Here is a 17,565-nt window from a genome sequence, read left to right as displayed (position 1 = left end):
GTGTGATTCATTACAATAAACATGTCTAAAGCAGCTCATCTTAACTGTACCCCTGTACCTCTTCACTGGCTATCAGGAAAACCAGGCTTGATTGTGTAAGATGTAAAATATGCCTGGCTAAGGATGCCTGAAAGTTGGGTGAGATGATTTCCATGCCCATTAAGCAGGAATATCAGGAATAGAAATTTGCTAAGAAACAGATTTTTGTACAGAAACATCCGATGTCTAGAATTTTCAAGTAGACAAATGCATTAAAGAAGTTAAACATAAAGGAAGGAAAATTAACTGTCAGAATGCTATTAAGTCTGGTGCTGATTATTCCATTACTGGGAATTTTAAATTAAGATTTTTTTTTTTTTTTAAGATGTGCTTTGTCTCAAACAGAAATTAATTCAGAGAAGCCATAAAGCCTGTTCTATGTGCAGCACAGATTGGATGACACAATGTTTTTTCTGGTGGTATAATTTATGACTTGTTGAATATATTAGTAGAAAACATAGTTCTGAGAACAATCTCTCATTGGCAAAGCTAGGATACAGATGTTGTAAGAAGGATTCTTCTTTCTCTAATCATGATAATACCAAGAAGCAGAAGTCTGAAATCCTATCAGTACTTGATTTCTCTTTGTACATCCAGGTACAAATAGCAATCATATAATCAGAGTATCAAAGCTGTGGCTCCTAAAGGGGCAGGAGAGCTCAGAAGAAAAACACACATTTCTAACACTAAGCAAACAGGCCTCAATTGCTCAGTTAGAAACCTGTGATTCTCACTGCAGAAAGACATTAAAACCAGAAGAATACTGACCTAAAGAAGCACAAATGGTTTTGCTAATAGGTATGTAATCAGAGAACTCAAAGTGAAGAGTGTAGGCAATTTTGCCAACGCTCTTCCATGACCTGTGATCTTACCATAAATTCCATTCGTTACAAGCATCAGATGTTGTTAAGGGACATCGCCTCACATCAAAAACAATGACAAGCTATATTAGCATAATGGGTTATTATTCCCAGATCCATGTGATCAGTACTCCATGGCAACCCAATGATAATGAAAGCCTTTGTCAGGAAGAAAGCATGTACAAACCTATATAAAGCATGAACCTCAGGCACCTGAAATGGTACAGAAGGCTGGTCACATATTAAGAATTTAAACACCAGCACTGACATTTCTTTCTGTATATACAAAGGAATTTTCCCCATGTTGTCAGCCAATCATTGCCTTTGTGGGATGTGGGACTTCCAGGACACTTTTGCTAAGGGCTTACCAATTAGGAAGTTGAATGCTTAAAATCAGCCTGCAAAACAAAACCAAAAAAAATTACCCAAATGATGAATGGCTTGAATAAATCTGGGTAAAATTTGCTGGTCAATTTACTGAGTAAAGTATCATCTCAGAACAGGATCCACAACAGCCAACACTGCCTTAGATATATCCCCACAGCAACCTCATATTGTTGGGCCACTTTAAACATTCAAAGCAGAACAGAGAAACAGCTCCTCTCCTTTTCAGTTTGGCTGTAATTCTTTTTTATGTAACAGCTTAATGGCTAAAAAATTCACCCAGAATGTGATAGTTTGGGGTTAAATGCTTAATTAAACTTCAAGGTTTTGAAATATCATCTTTGACCTTTAAAAAAACTTCATCTAGAATAACTAATACAGTAATTTTAAAATTAAGTTTGGGGTGGTTTTGTTTTGTTTTGTTTTGTTTTATTGAACTCAATCTAGTTCCAATTCCACTGATGTAAAAAATTAGATACTCTCTAGTTTTCCATGAAGCCCTTAGGACAATATTCAGCTTTCTGAAAATGCTATTCAGTATATCTTACTTAAATTATGAATGCAGATACTTATTAGATTTTCAGGACACCATGCCAGTTCCTCTACAGTTTAGAGAAAATCATAGCTATCATTTGAATCCATAATGCATATGATTGCATGATTCAAAACAGAAAAAAGAAACTGAAAAAGATTGCCATTGAGCACCCTGATCACTTGTGTTTAATGACATTTAATGTTGACTGGTCACTCACTTGTGTTTAGGAAGTTTAATAACTGAAGATCATTTTCTGTATTAATGAGAAAGACACAATTTGTTATTTATATTTACACATACACATGTTTAGCCACATGTTTAGAACTCTGCTCATTATAAAGCAGGCAAACACATCCAACCCAATAAATGTAAACAATACCAACTTGAAATGTCTTTTCTGGATTTAATATTATAAAAATGAAATTTTTTTAACGAAAAGTCATGCCCCAATGATATTGTCATAATACCAATGGAATTTTTAAAATGCATGACATCTCAGGCTTTAGGGAAGTTTACCAATCAGGTTGAAATATGTTAAGTAAGTGTGCTAGCTGTGCAAGAGGTTCTGAAAATTATACATCTCTTTGTACTTAATTGAGAAAAATGCTTGATTAAAGTCAGTGGTAGCAAGTTTGAAAAAACTTGCTCATTACCTTGCAGGGATAGATTCCTTTATGCAACTAGGAAATTACTGCCAAAATTAGTAAAAGAATTTATGGTGATCTAGAAACAATGGTATTAATATTAGGCAGATAGTCCTTCTAAGTATCTATTAATATCAAAGCACATGATTAATTCAAATAACTATCTAACTTGACAGCAGTGTGATGTTTCCATTTTACTCCTTAAAGGACTACTGCTTGTCCTCAAATAAATGAAAAACCCTTACTTGTAAATGCCATTCTCAGAGCTCCACTGTAGCAGTAAGTCACCTGGAATTCCCACTTTGGGCAAAACAGAGCTGGGAATTAGCCCAGGATCAGCTATGCATATACATGGACCTTCTGTCACTGCAGCTGCAGTGAGAAATCCTGTTTCTCCCCTTCCAGTGAAGAGCTGGCCCTCACACTGCAGTTTAAGGATGTAGCTGGTCTCGTTTTTTCATGTTTTAAAAACAAAGTTTATCTTAAAAGACATTTGCAGATTCACATGGTAAAGAAGTTTCCAAATTTTTACTCTAAATAATCCCTTATTTGTCTTGATTTTTTTCTCTTTCTCATTACTAATACTTATATACTTCAATGAGTATACATATACCTAAATGTCACAACATGCTATTTATCTTCTTTCAAATCCCTGATGAGATAAAGTAAAGCCGAGAGTCCATCCCTGCAGTACACAATTGCTTAGCTCAACCTAATGTGATAACAAACCATCCACAAGGATACTTTTAATATCTACAGTGCCTCATGCCAGTTTTTAACACATTGCTTATAAAACTATTATGCTTGAATGTATGCTGAGTGACACTCAAACATTCCCTAATGCCCAAGCATATGATTTGTTTCTTCATTCAGCTGAGAATTGTCAAAAGTGCCCAGATCTGTCTGACACCCTCCCCTGGGAGATGCTACTACAGACTAGTTTTTATTATTAGGTGAGACATTACCTCCTGTATTGGAGAAGCCCATTAGGAAGTTACCTGCTACTGTATTACAAGTAATAATAAATGGAATAATAAGCTGAGAGGACATTTCTTTGTACATCTGTGTGCTTTCCACTGTGCTGCATTACCTCATTGGACCCAGGCTTTCAGAAGTGAGGTAATATAGAGGATGTATGATTAATCTGATGCCAAATGAACCAACTGTTGACCCAGTTACCTTAACAGCATGCACTAGGCACTTGCTGTTCTCCTCACCTGATAACATTTAACACTTTATGTCCACCCAAGCATTGAGGTAAAGGATGGCATACCCTGTGCTGGAAGGATGTGCTATAAAGCAAGGATGTAGGATGGAAATCAGGTCTCCTGCACTGCATTCTGCTCTTGGGAGGGGATTTCTCTGTCTATCACCTCCCCATCTCCCCAGCTGCTCCCTTCTTACTCCATCTCTACAATCTGCTGTCTCCTCATGGCTGTGTCTTCCTCACTTCAGGCTCCCTATTCAGTTCCGGACTCCCATGAACTGCTCCCCCATCTAAACTCCCATGAACACTCCCCCATCTCACCCTTCCAGCCCTCTTAACCCCATCCTATTCCTCCTCCCATCCCTATCCCTTCATCCATCCTTCTCCAGCATCCCCTTGGTTCCATCTCATACCTGGCACTCTCAATTTCCACTCCCACCATCTAGGAATTATCAGTTCCTCTACTTCTGATTCCTGCCCCATGATTCCCCTGCCTCATCTGCTTTCTTTCCTACAGGCTTTTTGCTGGGCTTTTATTGCAGATTCACCCCCCTGTGCCCTCACTTTCTTTGTGCAGTCACTGTACAGAGGCAGTTGACTGTAAGGTCTCTGTCCCCCACCCATTCCCAACAAGATAATATTTCATGTACAAACAACAGGGTTTATTTTGCATTTTCTCATTATTAGAGTAGGTAGAACCATTTCAGCAGAAAATTCTAAAATTCACCTTCAGGGACATTAAGTTTAGAAGTGCTTCAGCCCAAACTGCAGAGCTCATCAAAAGAGGGGATTTACATTAAAAAAGTAGGCAGAGCAATATAAACAATCATTAATTTTGTTTAATTTTTTAAAAATAATATTCCAACCTCTTTATGTTACCAGTTTTTAAAAGTTCATGAAAACAATAATTCAAATTATTTCAGTCATTTCAGTTGCGATGCAGGTCTGCAGGTCTCTGTAACACTCGCTTCTACCTGTCCTATCCCTTACTGCTTGAATACATGACAGACAAATGAGTAAAAACAATCAACATTTTCAACTTCACATTCCCTTTGAAAATATTTTAATCTTCCATTACATATTTCTTAAAGATTCACCAGGGACACACTGAGACTTTGCTTAATTTACTACAAACCCTGATGACTTCTGTTTTTCAAAAAGTGATACATTTCAACTTCTGATTCCCAGAGAATCAGAAATTCTCTTGATCAAACTCTCATCCCAGTAAAGATTACATACACTGTTCTGTCCCATTTTCTTGCCTATGAACAATAGAACAAAAATCAAAATAACCACCTAGCTTTGGTTCAGATGGCACACAGATAAAGGGTGGGGTGAGCTTATTTGTTTCAAACATCTGCCTTTATAGAAAAAGAAATACATCTGAGTAATTTTCTCCTCATTTAAGACATCAGTAGCAACAAATATGCATGCTGTGGAATTTTAACACAATCCAATGACATTTCCATATGAAAATTACTACTTACTGTCAATTAAAAATCTCATTATATATATTAACTGGCTGAGTCATGATTTACGTGTCACTTGGCTACCAAGAACGTGAAGGAAAAAAGGTTCTTCCAGTACAAAAACAGAAGACAGGGCTTCATTTCCAGATCTAACACAGGACACATGTTTCTCAGTTAATTTCTCTGTTTTGATTTGCTCAGGAATAGCAATAAAGCAATCCTTCATATTCAGGTAATAATGCTGGAAGAATTTCAATCTGTAAAGCTTCCAGATGGGAAGCACTGTATGAATATTATTATAATGGAGACCATTGCAACCAAGTTATTTGCAGTGCTTTCCCTGCACTTTCCCTGAATTAATGAATGTCAATTTGCATCTGGTGAATGTAGTTTAAAATAGGCAACAAGGAGTTTTGTGTGCAATCCTCTCAGAGGTGTGACTGAAGCTGGTTTCACAGCTGGGGTATTTATGAAGGCTGTCAGAGAAAGGATTTCCCTGCATCTAAGAAGGCAGGAGGCTCATGCAGCCATTTTTCAACATCTGAGATTCCCTCTTCACTGTCAAACAGCCTCAATTTGCAAATTCGTAGAAACTTAAGCATCTTTAAGAATTATACCCTGCTCTGAATTGTTCTGAATGTGGTTAACCTGTCCAAAAAAAGGCAGGCAGGCAGACAGAGTGAATGGTTTTGCTTCCACAGGAAAGCTATCTAAAACAATTCCAGTTACCAGGCAATGACTACTTTCAGCACTTGGTATCTCAGTAATGTGCAAAGAATAAATCTCATTATGAAAACATACAACAATGCATTGCTCTAAGTATATGCAGAAACCCACTCTGCAAACTTCTCAAGGTAGAACTTCGACAAGAACTCTATCCAGGTAGCCTTCTGACTAAAAATCCGAATTACTCCATGCATTTAAAGGCATTCATAAATAATAATCAGAAATGCAGTAAGAAAGGTAATTCTGTATATTGTATTCAACAAAACTTGTTCAAGGAAAACAGCATCAAAACAAACCAATGTAGAAATTGACATCCTTTGAAGTTTAATTTACTCCACATACAAGTTGAGACTCTTCAAGTCTCAAGTTACAAGTTACAGAGAGAGAAAAGATAGCCTGAGATCAGTAAAAAATGTTACCATAATGACCACCCAATTATGAGAGAATTCCTTCGAACCAGTATCTGTCAGACTTCTGTGCTGAGCCGCGTTCTAGCTAAGAATTCGAGGGAATTCCTTAGTCTCCCAAAGTCAAGCTTTTCAAAATAAAACTAAAACCATCTGCAACTTCATGATTATAAATAAAATCAAAGTCTGATGCATTCTCTCGATCATCTTTTGTCTGATACTAATCCATCTAACGTCTTCACATTTTGGCCATACACACACTGTGATTTCTCACCCCTCACTGACTAGTGAAAAACCACAGCAGCCTCTCAACTCGTAGGGATTAGCACTACATGTGATGACTGCAAATTTCTGAAAGAATAGAAAGTACCCAGAATAAAGACTGTATAGCATGTCTCTCAAAAGGGCCTCCCTTTTTTTTTTTTAAATGTGTGATACTTCTCTCCTAAGACTCCAATCAACTAATTAAGCTCTTTATCAGCAATGTATTCCCCTAGAGAAACATGATACTGTCACTATAGTGATCCCACAGTATTTACAAAACAGCACTCAGATTTCTCTTCAAACTAGTGTCCTGAAAAAAGCCCCAAAATCTCTCTTCTGAGACATGACAAAGATGAATCTCTTAGGCACCTCTAATACCAGTTGTGTCAGATGTTATATTATGCACAAAAATCAATATTTTGTGGAGTGTCTCTATATTTGTGATCTCTCTTTCACACAGATAAGGAAGCAAGTGGATTCAGCAACTAAGTGAAACTACTGCTACTTGGCTGAGAGCAAATTAGGAAGTCAGTGTTTCTCAGATGTGTTTGATTCAGTGCCTTGTTTTAGCAAGCTCTGCTGTCTGCTGTGAAAAGAAAAACTCTGCCATCCCTCAGTTTTGAATGTGACTATAATTGGCAATATATAGAAGACCATAAATATGTAAGGAATTGCCAGGCTTCTCTGTAGTTCCTGCGAAGAAAAGAGTCTGGGCTTCTGAACCCCGACCTTGAACGAGGTCCACATTTCCCCCTTTGAGATGTGCCATATCAAGGGGAACTCCAGAACCTGGCAGACAGAGGCCAGAGAGACCATCTTGCTGAAGAAAGAGGCAGAATTGTCGCTCAGTACTTCAATCCACTATCACTAAATTCCCTGCTTCATTCAGTGATGGGTCCACATTGTCCATGTTCAGCCTTTTACCACTAAGGAAGCAAGAGTAACTCTCCTTCTTGACTTTGATATTCCTTGCAAAGCCCACCTCCAGTTGCGTTTTGAATTTCCAAGCACTGTCCCTGCATGCTCAGGCAATGTCTATAAATTCCTTCTTTGCAGCCAAATCACACTTCTGCCTCAGATATATCACCTTTTTCAGAGTGGAGCTCAGCCAAGAGGTCCCTGATAAGCCAAGCCAGTCGCCTCATACTCCTGCTTGTTTCCTTAAGCATCCATTCTTGTTCTTGGAAGATGCTGACCTCAAAGACCTGTCAGCTTACCTAAGTCTCTTTGCCTTTTAGAGCTGTCCTTCATGAGATCCCCACTATAGTTTCTGAAATCTCAAAAACTGAAATCTACTGTCCTTAAGTCCAGGGTCTCTACACAGCCACCCTTTCCCTACTCTCCTCAGGATTTGGATCTCCAGTCATGTCTTCCATGTTAATGGGTAACAGATCCAGTTGCACTTCACCCATTTGGTATATTGCAATTCAAGTTACTTCCAACACTTTCAAGAAATCTTGACTCCTTGCAAGCTACTATTTCACACTTGCAGCAGACATCAGGAAGTTCAAGTCTCTCATGTGAACCAACATCAACAATTCATGAACTTCCTCAAGTTGTTCAAAGTTGTTTCTACACTTCCTCACCCTGATCCATGCCCTGTAACATCTTCCCACCATCATCCTGTAACACTCCAAGTCATCTGTTCTAATCCTGACCCACAAACTCTCCAGCACACTGTCACACATCCAGCACACTTCCATCCCACAGAAGAGCTCCAGATCCGTAAGGAGTTCCTTCACAAAGGCAGCAACTTCCATTCCCTATTTCCTCGCAGGTCCTCAAGAGCTTCTATGGACCCATTCATCACGGCATTCCAACAGTGTGAGCTGTTAACACCCAGCTTGCTGCTGCTGTGACATTGTAACTTGTGACTGCATGTAGCACTTGACTTCTTCCTTAGTGTTTTCCAGAATGCATGTATTTGTATACATACATTTAAGGTATGCATACAACATATAAAAGGCTGTCTCTCCACCCTGTTCTACAGTTTAATACATTTCTCTCATTCTCTTTGCCCTACATCCTTTGCTTTCCACCCTGTTCACTGTCACCTAACTGAACTATGGGTCATAATCCCCCCTCCACTGGCACCCATAGTTTCCAGCTGTCAGCAGGATGGTGAGCCAGTCAGCAGATGTTTTTTCCTGCTTTGTAAAACTATTGAATATCTATTTGTATTCTTAAAAAATATAATCCATTCAAGAACTTAAAATATCTTGCTGATAGAGCTATTGCCAAGTTTGAACATTATGTTTACTATTCCTTTTAGCTAGTGCAATAGACAAAGGATTCAGAAGAAAGAAAATTTGAGGAGAAGCAATTTTCTTTCCATGGACAATTGATTCAAATCTAGTTTAGGTAACTGCAGTGACTGAAAAATTACCGACTTACAAATAACTCAGCTACTTATCTCTGTGAAATTATTCTGCACTCCAAATTTATCATGGAAACAATGGCAACAACTTCACTGCTGATGCTCTGAAAAGAGGGATGCAAAAGCTAGACTTGTCTCCTTCCTGGAGAAGGAACTATTATTTATAAGCAGGCATGGGTACAGGAGTCACCATTAAAGTAAAGATTATTTACCATACAGTTCCAGCAGCCTAATAGCAGGAATCAGCCAAAACTGCCTCCCACCCCTAGTAGTGTACCCTCATCCCCTTTCCCATGCTGACACCAGCATCTACACCATTTTGGAAAGTTTAGCTTTCAGGGATATTAACTCTGTGGGTAATTAGGGTGGCAGAGAAGGGGTAGGAGCATGGTGAGAGGAGTAAGACGCTGGGATGAGACTGTCCCTCCCAGTCACAGCTACTGCAATGCCATATGTGCCATTCATGGTTTCAACACCCTCAGGAATTCAGTCTCTAGGGCTACCAACTCACAGCAAGGGTCTGTAGTTTCTGACTGTTTAGAAACTTAGGAATGAAAACAGAAAATAAAGTTGGACAAGCACGTGCCCCTGTAATTCTCCACTGTAGGTGTAGAGCCTGCTTCCTACTGACTCCAAGTCAATACACAGAAAAGAGTTAAGCTATTAATGCAATGAGTGTATCAAAAGTGGCGAAAATAGAAAAGGATTGTTAAGTAGCAATTTAATATAACATATTAATATAACAACTTATATTCTCCAGCATTAAATTTTAAACACTATTGTACATTTTATACTCCTAAGGTATCCTGTTTATCACTTTCCTTATACCTATATATACTCAATTTTTCATAATTATAGTTTTTATATTTATATAGACATATAAAAATAAAAGCTACCACAGCTTATTCCATGGTATGTTATATGAATAGAGGAAACAAGAATTGTTAGTTCTTTCCCTGATCCTTTTGAATAATAACTAGCAATACTAGAAAAAAAACAAGATGCTGGTATTTTGATAACAAGGATATCACAAATTAATCACTCATAGTGAATACATATAGTATAACAGAATAATTTTGTTTTCACCACAAGTAAAATAATTAGAGCCTTCATGGAATATCTACCAGTAACTAACAAAGCCTAGTTTCCAGATCATCTAATATTTTGGTGTTTTGAAGTTTTACCAGGAAAACTTATGCACTATATTGCAGTCAAAGCATTTGTAGATTTTTACTGCAGTAATTCAAACTTTTTAATGACAAGGAAACTCATTCTACAAATCAACTGAATCTTGCAATAAAGCGTTTATGATTTTCTCATCCTTTTTTCCCTCCAAGTATGGTAGAAACGCTTCTGGAATGTACTCAATAGAGTAGCAAACATCAAAATAAAAAAAAAAAAATCTTTTTTAAAAGAGTTCTCATGTTTCCAAAGTAGTAAAACTTTCACTTTCCCTTACTTCTGAGAAGAACCATGTCAAAATGCAAGTTCTAAAATGGGTCAGAACACAAACAGCCTAAACATTGTGGTTTACTACCTTTCCCTTTGGATCAAACCAAATACAAAGAGAGTTCCTGGGCGATAACAATCACCATTATCAAGCAAGACACTTTACTGCTGACAGTCACAGACTACTTAGAGCTGAAGAATCCACTATGCACCCTCCCTTCAGGCTCAATGGACAGAGCAATCAATCCCCTTCACCTGGCACAACAGCTTGAATTAGCGGCATCCCTTGTCCCAGGCAAACTCAGATGCCAAGACACAGCAGATGCTAAACCTTTGTGCCCAGGGCTCCCCAGAGGCAGCGGCTGTGCAAGGGCCAGATCTCTACAGGTGAGTCAGCTCAAGACCTCAGGAGCCAGCAGGACACGCAGGTCCCAGTTTCTCCATCTGCTCACTGCAGCCACTGGCCCTGTCCCTTCCCCAGCTGCTTCAGGCAAGAACTGCTCCTCTCCATGCAGGGTGAGCGGGCAGCACATCAGCTTCTGGAATCAGGTTATTTGGGCCTGCAAGAGTACAGATGCCAGAGCAAGAGAGGGGGGAAGGTTCTCTTTGTTCAGTGAATGTGTTTGCTTAAGTGGGCAGCAGGAAACAGGAAGGAGCCTCTTCCCTTGATTGGTATCTTGCTATAAATCTCTTAGTCTGATAGCATGGTGTGCTCAGAGTATTCAGCCTTAAACAGGGCGTGTTTGACGGTAGAAAAGGGAACCTACCAAAACAGCTGTTATCACACTTATGCACATTAAAATCTTACTAGAAGATCAAACAAATGCATCACAGACTTGGACACAACAAAGACTTTCAGTTAAGAAAGTGTCTGTGGCTTTCCCTTTTCTCTTGCTCATTGACACAGGACTTCATGAACACTCTTGTAAAAAAAGGCTGAGTTTTATCAGCCTTATGCATTACATTCATTTAATGAAATGTTCCTTACTAATTTCTTTTCCTGACATGGTAGGAACATATCTTAAGAGAAGGACAGAACATGGCTGACCACAAGGCAGTTAGCAATCCCCCAGGTTTCACATCAGCCACTGGGAAGTCTCTGCTGCCTGATGCTCTTTTGACCACAGAACTTGTTTTGATGCTAGCCCTGTGTTCAGCTTGGTGTGCGACCAGCAAGCTGTGGAGGAGCCAGAGATCCTACTGGGAGTGCTGTGGGGTGTGAGCTGATGTGGGTGTCTGGGTGGCCCCAGGCCTGGGCTGTCCCTGATGTTACCAGCACTTGTAAAGAAGAAGTAGCTTTTGACAGCTGCCACGGGGACTGGGCACACAGGACACAGAGAAAGAGCACACGGCGCAGTAGGAGGACTGAGCAGAGGGCTTTGGACAGCACAGAGGGGAAGAGGATGATGGCATGAGGATTCTGATGTGGATGTTGGCTACTGTGGAAGAAGGCAAAGAAGTCTGGCCATGGAAAAGAGACCTGAAGTCCTGATACTAGAAAAGTCCTTATGCTGAGTCTGCATTAAACACAAGTCTGCAGAAAACCCCCTTTCTATTCAAAGGTAGGTAAACAAGCATTGCAATCCTCAAAATCAGGCTTTGCAGAAAACTGTTCTATGAGAAGTGCCAAATATCATATTCCCTATGCAGAAAATGCAATTTCACTTTGTTACACAGAAAGAAACCTTAAAACCTATCTCTAGCAACTGTGAGACAAAGAAATGCAGCTACTACAAGCCCACACAGGAACTGACTTGTGAGAGCACGAGTGAGCCATCTACCTATGCCATTTAGATCCTTCTACAGAATCCTTTCCTCCAATAAGCTTAATTGCTGATCAGATCTAGGAACTGCAAAAGGCAGAATTTATTATAGACTTTTCTGCAGTTTATAATGATGGTACTTTAGGTTCTTGTAGCTAGATTTCAAAATTTCTGTTCAGATTTTTTTTTTAAACTGTGACTTTGAAAAAGACATTTGGAAATTAAATTCAGAATAAATCTATCTTATTCATTCAAAAAGTAAAAAAAAAAAAAGAAAAGATCAGGCTTCAAATTCTTAACATTTGTATTAATGTATTATGCCTTGAATAAATTACAAATGTTTATTTATAAAAATGCATTTTGCACTATTTCCACAACAAATCTGAGGAAGACTCTTAATTGTTCTAGTTTTGGTAAGCCTTATTTTATTCTTGTTAGCTTATTGACCTCAGTAGGCTAAGTAAGCACTACTCATCTTGTGCAGACATAGCTATTTTAGCAGTACTTTCAAAAAAAAAGACAAATGATTAATGCAGTTGTTGACTAATGCAGCACTGATGAAAAACACTCAAATATTTAAGAAAATATAAGAACAATGAGATGCGTAAAAAGGCCCCTTAGATTATTTTTATTTTCCAACCAGAGAATCCCCATTCTGATTCCATCTCCAAGACAATACAGGAATATTTTCCAGACAGCACAACATGCACAGTACCTTATGGACACATGCAGAGCAAAAGTCTGTCTTGGGAACTGCACAAAGGAGTATTTTGAGATCTCTCAGTTTGATGGGATGGTTTGAAGGCCAGACTGTGACTTAGCTTTTTTTATCCCCCCGGAAGAAGGGTGCAGGCTCTCTGAGAACACCCCAGGAACTGTATCACACTGTGCCATCCTGACTGCAACAGTTAAAGTGAATTAACCCCATGGTCCATAAATTACCTGCCTCCCTAGCTGGATGATGAACGTGCAAATGCAAGCAGCATGCCTGGTGAACACCTCAGCAAGTGCTGTGTGACACGGAACTGAAATCCTGCCTGGCATGTCAAGAAGGCTAGTTTGTTAAACTCCTTAGACAGCAAAATGAGGGGAAAATGTCATTCCAAGTAGAATAACTGAGTATATTTCATGGTATGGGCAACAGACATAGATGGCAATCTGCTAGAAAATGCTAATGTTCTGTGTAAGCCAAAACACAAATCAATGGAAAGACCTGGCTTTGGTGGGACTAAAAAGCCTGGGAAGGATAAACCCTGTTTAAACTGATGTTCTGAAGTGTCAGTTTGCAGAAACAAACATGGACAGCACCTCTGCACTGTTAACACTGCAGCAAAATATACACTGTAGGAACCAAAGTTATTTTTCTTTTAACTGTATGTTAGACCTCTGGCTGCTATGTAAATGCCACATCATAATTCATGGCTTACTTCTGCTCTTGGGTGTGCAGACACAGCACCTATTCTCAGAAAAACATGCTCCCATGCATGCATGTGCAGGCTTCCCAGCAGTTTCTCAAGCAAGGGAAGTGTTTTCCTCTGCTCCACCCATCACATAGCAGAGCTGAAGAAAGCCCTAGGTTTTTTTTTTTTAACTCCCTACTGTCTTCTTATCAAATAGTTTGTTTTTCAGCTAGAAAGGACACATTCAGATTTATGAACATACCAGATTTATGAACATACCCCTCCAGTACAAAAGCAAAAAAAACTCCAATTGACAACAAGTTTAAGGCAGCCTGGGTTCATTTACTCTATTTCCTCTTACTGTTTCTTCAGATACAGTAGAAGGGGTGTTTATTCACTAAAAGAATGTCAGAAATATCAATTATTCATATACTGTTTCCATTTCCCTAAACTAGAACTTAAGGACTTCTAATTTAAGACTAGAAATACCTTTTCTATATTGAAATACTTAGAGTGTACTTCAAGATAAAGGAAAAAGAAAAAAACAACACTTTATATTTAATTCTATAATGTAGTTGGTTTTATATTCTTAAGTGCTGATTTTACTTCAAGTTACAGTAGGCTATTACAAAATTAATGCCAGAACTGATTCGATTTCTGCACCATAAACTGCCTTGTTTTTCTTCTGTCATAAGCTGTGCCTAGCTTGTTATAAAATATGTGCTGTCACAATACACACTTATGTTTTCAGTATTAGATTAATATTAGTCCAAGAAGGTAACTGAATCATAAAATTCTCTCCTAGTGCTTGTGGGATCACTCATTTGAATGAAATATGCACTAAATATTTTTGTAGGAGGGCAGATAAGCAATGCTGTTTAGGTAATACTATTATTCCCTGGTGGCTTCACACTTGTGGTAGAAAAACAGATTCAAACAAGCACTACAGTGTTACTGAGGTTACAAATGACCTGGAAAAATACAGTTTCTATGGATATCATTTAATGAATACAAGACTTGCATGTCACACATCTAACATAGTGTTTTGTTTATTTCTTTGCAGGTATAAGGTATTGAGCAGATCTTGCAATTCTTTTATACCACAGAATTTTTAAATGCTAGACTTTTATGCAGACATTATTAAATTACAGAGAGCAGGATGATCAGAACCTTATTTCACATGTAGCCAAGCTGGATTTTTCCAGAGACATTGTGTCCTATCTTTTAAAACCAGTTAAATATGGAGATTTAGCACTGTTAATAAAAGCTTCTATAGAGGAGGAATATACTGTTCATGTACTTTAACTTAAAAAGCAAATTTCTGCCAGTGTTATCTCATCACCTTACCTCATCTGAATATATTTGCAAGCACTAAATTTTATTCAGACATCTTCATTACATAATATTGCTAAATCATCTATAGAGTAATTGATGAAAAAAGCAATGGAAATCAGGAACAGCAGTACTAAAAAGACTAAGGCAGACTAAAATGCTATTTGTTTACATTCTGCAAAACCCAGCCTGGATCAGATAAACAGATGGATTCTTTCTGGCTAGAAATATTGCATAAGATTCTCAAATTAAGCATAGAGGGTGGGAAGTGCAGCTATAAGCAATTGATGTTTTGCTTCCTATCACATCAAAATGACTTTCAGACCTGAAGTAGAATAATTATATTTTGTCCTCAGTGCACAATTAATAAAAAACAACTTCTGAGCAATGCCACACCCTTGTGATTAAACATCATTTAAAAAAAAATATTTAGATAAAGTCTGAACAAATAAAACAAACATGTAGGCAGGAAATGTTGTTTGGAATGCACTCCCTGCAATGTACTGTTAGACCCAGAAAGCAGCCTAACTTCAGAATTCAATCAAGTAAAATCTAGTATAATCTCATTACAGCCCTTACAGTTAATGAAACCTATTTAAATCTCTGACATTTTGATTTTTAGAGCTGAAAAAAGCAAGAATTACTTGGTTTACACAGCACAAACATACAGAAAAGTAAAATTCTATCCTTCAGGTTGCCCTAGCTATTTACCAAGCAACACATAATATGAAAAGATTACTCTTCTGCTACTCACTATTGCTCCAGGATTTCAGTAAATATTTGATACTGATTTCAAAGAAGCCTGAATCCTGCTGGCTAGCCATGTCTGCTGCATACAAAGAGGCTTCTATAATTCTGAGCAGCTGAAGTGGCAGGTACTATGTATGTAGATGTGACTGTCACCAGTCAGTGATGTAAACGAGGGGTCAGAGGAGGAAATGAAGTCTCCGCAGATCCACTTCTTCCGTTCATGGTAGGTAAGCTCATTAAAAAAAAATTTAAAAGCCTCAACAACAACAACAACACACCATGAGATTTTTGTCCTTTGCTCTTCCTTCGGGGCTTGTTCTTAATTCTAGCTGAAGAGAATTTAATTCCCTCGCCCCCTCAGTACTCAGTATTTTCATTTATTCCATTCTGCAACCGGGCAAATTTCTTCTGGTCGGTGAAGGCACACGCAGCAGCACAGCACTTGTTCCATAGGCACAGTCAGAGGATTTTCCCGAAGGGTGTCTGAGCCGTGCCTTTGATAACGTGCAGCCTGCCTGTCTGAGGCTGTTTTCCCATCAGAGGCTGTCAGCCCGAGCGTGTGTGTGCACCTCCTCTCGCCAACCGAGTGTCAACTCGAAGCCTCACTGAAAGCGTCTCTTCTGCAGCTGCAGGGATCTCACACGTACTGCTCAGCTTTAGGGGGAAAGAAAGCAGCCTCTAATGAACATCCTCTGCCTGCTCTGGTCAGCTGCTCTCCTTCCGCCTCCTTCCAAGAAGAGCCCGCTGAACTATACACAACTGCATCATGCTGCAGTAAAGCAGAGCTGCACCCATAGATCTGATTGCAGTGACGTTGGGAAGGAAAAAAGGCTCTCCCTCAGCCCAGTTGCACAAGAGGAGCACTTCCAGAGCACTGAACCCACGGCATGCAGACTGGCTGCTTCTGCTTTTCTTTCACTGCTACAGAAAAACGTGTTGTCATTTTTTTCTTGACACTTTTTCCACCTCCCCCCCCGCCCTTAACAAAGATGAGAGACAGCAAGCTGAATTCATAACGCCAAATAAGCCAGAGAGCTCACTGCTTTGTATTCACCTCTGAAAGAGCCACAGAAAACTCCGTTTGATATAATTTTTATATTGAATAATGGTTTCTAAAAAGGAACTGAATTCACATAAGAAAAATGAGGCAGAAGCAATTCACTGCTTTTTAATCTCTCTGTATTTTCTAAAAAATACTTAATTGCTAGGTACAATTTCCATATTCCTAAGGTTTTATTTCATATAATCACACTACATCACTATGCATATTTTAATGGTAATGAAGAAAAATAAGAATCAGTTTCCAAAATACTTTTTGTTTCACATATTCTTGGTATCACCCTTCCAGATATTATTTCCTGGGAATAACAGTACTTATTTTTCTCATTTAGTGAAATAAGTATCCTGCAGCATTTCATAACTATAGTATTTGAGACAAAATAGAGCTTGTCTGCTGCTCATTCTTCTAAAAACTTTGTCAGCGATTATATTCACACATTACTTTTAGTTTCAGTATGCGGAATATTTGATGTTTGGATTGGAAGCTGAGGAACACAAGGGTCACTGAGACCAAGCTCTTGTGGTTCTCACTGAAAATATGCTAAATGTCTTCTGCAAACATACCTCATCTAGAGATAAGGTTTTGTGTCCTCACTAATGACAGGCTGCTGTTTAAACTCACTTTGTAAACGTTCTTTCAGTTCCTAAATGAACTTCACTCAAAACCTGTTTACACCCTTTCATGGACATGAACAACCAGAAGTGTTCAGAGTATCTCAGGTTTGACCTCACCAGCCATGTCAATGATCAGCTCTTCCTCTCTGTGCTGCTAATTATCATCCCATTGCTGTCACTCTGCATCCCCAGTTTATATTGAGACCTTGCTGTCCCATTTGTACCTTCTTTCCTACCCCCCACTGACAAAGCCTCCTCTTTGTGCCATCCTGTTTTAGCCAGCAC

At 38.7% G+C, this 17,565-nt stretch overlaps 1 protein-coding gene across 2 annotated transcripts in view; it reads right to left on the bottom strand.

Moving 5' to 3' along the window:
* The window catches only part of FRY (FRY microtubule binding protein), a 159,785-nt gene extending 143,348 nt beyond the window's left edge, over positions 1-16,437 (bottom strand). For both annotated transcript variants that reach the window (XM_066544888.1, XM_066544889.1), the window contains exon 1: positions 15,611-16,437. In XM_066544888.1, the coding sequence (XP_066400985.1) occupies positions 15,611-15,680 (70 nt within the window). In that variant the 5' untranslated portion in view covers positions 15,681-16,437. The remainder of the gene's footprint in view (positions 1-15,610) is intronic.
* Positions 16,438-17,565: the final 1,128 nt, after the last annotated feature.

This window comes from Molothrus aeneus, chromosome 2 (genome assembly GCF_037042795.1).
Source record: "Molothrus aeneus isolate 106 chromosome 2, BPBGC_Maene_1.0, whole genome shotgun sequence".
Taxonomy (NCBI): domain Eukaryota; kingdom Metazoa; phylum Chordata; class Aves; order Passeriformes; family Icteridae; genus Molothrus; species Molothrus aeneus.
The sequence above is the reverse complement of the archived record's forward strand: the minus strand, read 5'-3'. Positions and strand labels throughout refer to the sequence as shown.